Source organism: Alternaria postmessia, assembly GCF_024291825.1.
Source record: "Alternaria postmessia strain BMP 2775 chromosome Unknown scaffold_180, whole genome shotgun sequence".
Lineage (NCBI taxonomy): Eukaryota > Fungi > Ascomycota > Dothideomycetes > Pleosporales > Pleosporaceae > Alternaria > Alternaria postmessia.
In genome coordinates this window covers 24,199-30,198 of record NW_026260253.1, presented here as the reverse complement: position 1 = coordinate 30,198, position 6,000 = coordinate 24,199, and the positions used below count along the sequence as shown (strand labels likewise).

General features: G+C 49.0%; 2 protein-coding genes across 2 annotated transcripts; one reads left to right on the top strand and one right to left on the bottom strand.

Moving 5' to 3' along the window:
* Positions 1-1,452: 1,452 nt before the first annotated feature.
* J4E82_011270 (uncharacterized protein) lies at positions 1,453-1,886 on the top strand (the record flags this gene model as incomplete). Its single annotated transcript, XM_051737478.1, has 2 exons — positions 1,453-1,463; positions 1,532-1,886. 2 exons carry the CDS (start codon positions 1,453-1,455, stop codon positions 1,884-1,886), a joined length of 366 nt encoding a protein of 121 aa, XP_051582771.1.
* Positions 1,887-4,501: 2,615 nt separating this feature from the next.
* J4E82_011269 (uncharacterized protein) lies at positions 4,502-5,970 on the bottom strand (the record flags this gene model as incomplete). The annotated part of the gene is made up of 4 exons (XM_051737477.1): positions 4,502-4,540; positions 4,771-5,479; positions 5,549-5,700; positions 5,755-5,970. The coding sequence occupies 4 exons, from the start codon at positions 5,968-5,970 to the stop codon at positions 4,502-4,504; spliced, it is 1,116 nt and encodes a 371-aa protein (XP_051582770.1).
* Positions 5,971-6,000: the final 30 nt, after the last annotated feature.

Sequence of the window (6,000 nt, the reverse complement as noted above, 5' to 3'; positions counted from 1 at the left end):
ACGACCATAGGACACTGAAAATTAGGCTTCCCGTCCGCTCAGCCATATACAAGCAGTGTACCGGCGGATTAGTAGTTAGGTGGGTGACCACTAGCGAATCCCCGCTGTTGTATGTTTTTGGATTTTTGCTCGTCTTTTTTTTTTTTTGGCGGGGGGTTGATGGAGGTGGAGAGTAGAATCTTGGGAGGGGAGGGGAGGCGGGGTTGGGTGGAGATTCTGAGTGCCCGACCATCATCGAGCTCGGCTCCGAGGCCAGCAAAATAAGAACGCCAAATCCCGAGATCCTGTTCAACACCAGCATGTGGATTGCAGCGCCACCACGCTAGTCGTCGTTTTTTGGAGTTTCGACCGCAGCACCAGGTCCGGCTCCCGGGCCACACGACATCCGTCTTTGCCTTCTTTCTTTCCGTACTAGCTCAACCTCCACCCTTACCAAGTCATCTCCAATAACGCCTCGCAACCCGTTGTCATCGACATCGAAATAGAGCGCCCACTCTCCAGGTCCATACTGAACAGCCATAAACCCCTCCCAACCCATGAATGTGACCCTGCGATCCATCTTTGTTACGTCCCATGGACCAACGATATGTGGTTCCGAAGCAACTCGGTCGCCATGTTTGACTTCGCAGGTGTCGCGATCCACATAGATCCAGTTCAGTTGTGGCGGCTCATCTGAGATGGTCGATACCATGCCTTCCCCCTGTCGTCCCCAGTCTTGGTCTGGGAACGGAAGGAAGTAGCCTGCGAATGGGTGATCTTCGGGATGGCCGTCCGGAAACTCATCTGACGGTACATTGAGATAAAGCTGGCGTAGTCGTGTTAGCTGTGAAGCTCGTAGCAGGATGCAACAAGCGTCGGTCGCAAGCCCGGAAGGGGCTGCTTCACCTTGTTTTCGCTGAGTACCACTTCGCATTGATCGATTTCGCGACCGCTTCTTGTGGCTCGCGAACAGGATATTGAGAGATTCGTCTTCAGGCCCCGATGCTTTTCCCTGGCATTTTGTCTTTGGCCTTGACGCACTGCTTCAGTTGTGCCTATGATTGCGGGGCAAGCAGCGATGGCAGTCAAAATGCCCAGCACCATGATACTTGGGTCTCTGATGAAGTTGTGCGAAGGTGATGGCGTTATGGTCTGAGCATATTTAAACCTGCTTTTGCGCTCGGTGCTCGGTCGGTATGGATCTAGGATCCTATACCTGGTAGGTGTCCTTGCACTCGTGGGGACGAAACTTGATTGAGAGTTGTTATAAGAAAGGCGCACAGGTTTCAGAGTGGATTCTGTCAGTCTCGGGCCGTTGTTGCGTCATGGTATCTAACGGGTATCTAAAGCTTAAGAGAAGAGCTCAGTGTGGTTCCAAGTTTACCATCTATATCCTTAATTCCTTCAGTTAGGTATTGAATCTTAGCAAGGACTTTCCTAAATCCAATTGAAACATCGGATTGTACTATCGACATGTCTTCAGAGTAAGTCATAACATCTAACCTTCAGTGTTCTTGTTCCATCCCAAAACATAGTTCTAATCGATAGCAAGTTCCCCAGCTGGCGACGCAACCAACAACACTACCACAGAAGCACCCCAGACTCCTAGGAAAAAGCCCTCGAAACTCGGAGGCCAGAGCAAGAACAACGAGATCGAAAAGACCCCTGCACCTCAAGCATCTCAAACCTCGGACGATGACGGCGGAGACACCGAACTAGAAGCCACCATCGCAAAACCTAAAAAGAGCCGTCGCATGGTTCCTGTCCACCAATCGCGCATCGCGGACCGACCCGTGAAAGAAGGCGAGAAGGACAGTTCGCTCAAGATCAAGATCGAGCTAGATCTTGAAGTCGAGGTAGAACTCTACGCCCGAGTTAAGGGTGATGTGACAATTGGGCTGATGTAGCCCAGGTCGAGATATATGCGCGCGTGAAGGGAGACGTGACGATTGGTTTATTGTAAGAGTGAGTCGGTTGCTACTTTATTGCCGAGCGGAAAGTAACGTGTCTTATGCTGTAGTACCCCGGAGAATAAGTAAAATGTGGGTAGATGCGGCGATTGTCTCCGTGATCGACTGAGATACCCGAATTCATGACGACGAAGCGTGACGGATGGGGAAAAGTATATTTGCGCGACGACTTGTGGGAAGTGCGCTGAGGTTATTGCAAGGCAACAAGTTACACAAGAGGAAATGATAGAGCTTGGGGGGCCATGGAGGACTGGATTACCTGTTCAGTCGCTGTTTATTGTGGGCGGCGTTGACAGCCTTGTCTTATGACCATAGCTGCGCCGTACATGTACAGGCGTAATAAATCCGTGCCATTTGTGATTGAGAAGGAATGGCGGAACCAATAAACTATAATATATCGAAAGAAACATCCCATACTCTCTGGAGAATGACAGTGATGCCCAGGAGACTGCGGGGTAGATTTCAGCCCGGCAAAAGGAACAAAAAGGAGAAGACTTTCTTTATGTACAAAATATATCTCGAGCGACTGAGGGAGCTAATGGACACGACATTTGACCATCAGTGATTGATGTTGGCCATTTGTTTACTTTGATATTATCTATCACATCCTCAACTGATAGAGCTGTAAGAATGAAAAGGCCGTGGTTTCCTGGATGTTAGAGAATATCAGTACTGACCTGTAGATTGATTAGTTTCTTGTAGACCGACCAGCTGATAGAGGAATTGGTATTCTGGTTGCGAACTCCATACTTCTGCCTTTTCACGTCCCTGAGCTAGTGCCTTTCGGAGTATGGTTAATGGTTTGAAAGTCAGTTGCCTAGGTGTCACGATGTTCTTGTTGAGTAACCCTCTCGGCTTGTCGGTAATGGAGAGAAAACATCGTAGTATATCAACGCCCTGTTGTATATCCGAGACACCAGCCCTATGACTTCTCTTTTCAGTCCTCGAGTTTTCGAATGGAACATCGTATTGTACTGGGGGCGTCACTACGTGTATCTCATCTTCGGCAGCAGGAAGCGAATCATCAGACTTGTGGCACAAAGTCGCCTTCTTCTCCTCCCGCAACTTTTGCAGCCGCTTCGTCTGGGGTATCGCGATCTCTCTGTTGACTTGAACTTGAGCTTTTTCTTTCCCATGCACTTTAGCCAATTGAACCACTACTGGCTTCGCATACTGATGACGACGCGGGAGTTCTTGTCTATTGGAATGGCGACGCTGACGTGCTTCCCAGCCGTGGACTGAACTCCGCCATGACTCACTTGTATCGGAGGTATCAAGAGAAAGTGGCCCATTTCTCAGCCAGGGTGTTCCGCCCTTCGTGAAAGGCGCATCTAACGACTTCCTGCTTTTTTGGCCACTGAAGAAATCGTAAGCGATCACCACCGCATGCTCCCAAAGAGTGTTGTTCTCGATCATTGTCTCGATTCCAAGTTCAGAACGGTCGGCTAGAACTTGCAGCAAGAATCGGAGAGTTTCCCGTCTGTGCGAAAAGGAGAATTCGCAATCCACCCAACTGCCCAGTGCAAACAGAATGAGGAACTCAACATCTACGAGCTTAGAACTTCGATTTAACGCTTTTAGGTAAAGGAAAAAATGCGTTGTAAGCTGCGAAAGTACGAATGTTTGCTTGGGCCGAGAGGGGTACATGATCAGGTTGCTGAAGGTGCTGCATCTCCGATTGCAAACAGCTCTGGGCCATTTGAATAGACCAATGCAGAGGGAATTTGTCATCTTGTCGATCCATTGAGTCGCAAGCGAAGTCCTGGTATCTCGAATTCATGGTCTCATCTACAGCTTCCATATATCTAGATATGAACGAGTCTTCAATATCGGTATTTTGGCAATATACATCCATGGCGAATTGCAGTATCCTTTTTCTATAGTCGGGTTGATCAAGAATTACGGAAGCTCTCAGATGTTTGCTTTCGTCTGGTGGAGGATATGAAGTCTTCAAGATGGAAAGGATACCACATGCGATATGTGTACCGGGGTTGAATCTCAAGTCGTTCGTTCGTGAGAGCATATGGTCCCATACCTCTTGGCTGGTCACAAACTCGGCTACAGAGCGATGCAAGTAGGCTACTACCGGGGTAGGAGGCCAAAAAAAGCTCGCAGTTGAAACATCGCGCAACTCCAGCAATCCACAACAACGGCTTCGAACACGAGCTCCGATTCTTTCAGAATAATTCGACTGCATCTGGATATTACAACCATTCGTTCTTAAGGTAAGCGCAGTAGATGGTTGTTGGATGGCGTAAGATAGCAGGAGTAATTCGAGAGGTTTGTCATCGCCATGAAGCCTCCACCACTCAAAAATTTGGAACATCTGAGAGGCTTGCACCTGATACTCTAAGGGCATTTTCTGCATCATCCGGGTATAAAGCTCCCGCAAATCGGATGGCAAGGCACGAAGCTTAGGAAGAAGATCGTCAAAGTCGTCCCCATCATCCAACCCTCGCAGTAGAAGTCCGGTGACGATCCGGACCCAGAGAAATACTCCTTCCGCTTTCTTCCGGATCTCTGCTTCCAGTGTGGAAGCTCTTTGCGGCGACTCAACTCGGAGTTCGGCCATCATTGAGTGCGTATTCAATCTGTCCCGAATGAAGACGCTCATATCATGTTGTGTCAAACCCTGAAGCCTTAGCGTTGGGCAGCTCTTGAATACATTGAGGCAGGCATTGATCGGTCGGCTCGACACTATAACTTTGATCGCCGAAGAAGCTATAGAACAGAGGAAGGTTGACATGTCTCGATGGTCTCCCTCAAACTCGTCAACACCATCAATAAAGATACAGATGCGCAAGAACGATGCACAGCGAACCTTCAATCGCTCAAAGGCGCCCTTGAGTTCGACGTAGGAAGGCTGCTCGTAATCGCTAATGGGAATCCCTTCGGCATATAAGGTCGGAAATACAGCGGGTATGAGATCATGATAGTGGGTGAGTATGCTGTGTAGTAAAGAGCGGAGCATGCCAGTATGGCTCTTCTGTAACTGGCTTCCAACATTCCAGAAGAAAAAGTACGGACTGAGAAGCTTGTTTTGGCCAGCCCATTCCTGGAGTCGTACTCTCGTTTGTTGGTTCGATATGATGTACTTCATCAGTGTCGATTTGCCGCTCCCTGCTTTACCGTTTATGAAGTATGGCTTGTGAATCTCCGCCTCGGAGAGATGAGCACCGAAGTCATTCCAGGGTGTGTTTGTACGTGGTTTTCGAAAGATCCAATCGAACGTTGTTTGATGTGCTTCTACGACTTCTTCAAACCGCCATGTTCTCTGTCGGAAGTCTAGCCAACGGAGGATTTTTCCCTCTCGGGTCTCCGCGACCGAGGACCGGATTTCCTGGATTTCTTCCATACATGAGTCCATCTGTTCCTGCAACATGTCCAGCTTCGGACCCGATTGTTCCTGGACGAGACCATGCAAGAGGCTCAAAGCTCTTATCAGTTCATCCCCATCTTGCTGAGATTTGCCGTTTCCTGCTTCTATCGATTTGAGATGGTCAAGGACCTCTTGGTGGCTGCCAGTCTCCCTGGTACGTAGAGAAAGCACTGTTGCCAGCGAAAGAGATCCCTGCAATCTGTCCAGCCTAGAAACGTACGCTTCAATTTGATTGTGATGCCACTTTATCTTTACACTAGATTGTGCACTTCCTAGGCGCGAGGATGGCTTTAATGCCGCCATAAGCTTATCAATGTATAATATGAACTCTTCTCCAGCCCTTTCGCAATCCATGGCCGCATCGAGTAGATGCTACACGCATTAGTGCTTGCCTAGGTCTTTAGTTACTGTGCTTTCGCGGCATACCTGCTCTTCCTGCTCAAGTGTGGCTGTATTCGCTGTGAGCCGATCCACGATTACCCGAGTTTGTTCTGTGAGGTTCTGGGCGACTTTGCGCAGATCGATCAGAGACGAGGGAGCGCCCTTTTTCTTGATCTCCTTGGCGAGAGATATGAGCTGGCCAGAGAATTGCACGAACTGCACAACATTCCCAGCAAGACCGACGGCGACAAGAGCTTCCATATCTTTGAGCGGATTGAATGGGAAGAAGAT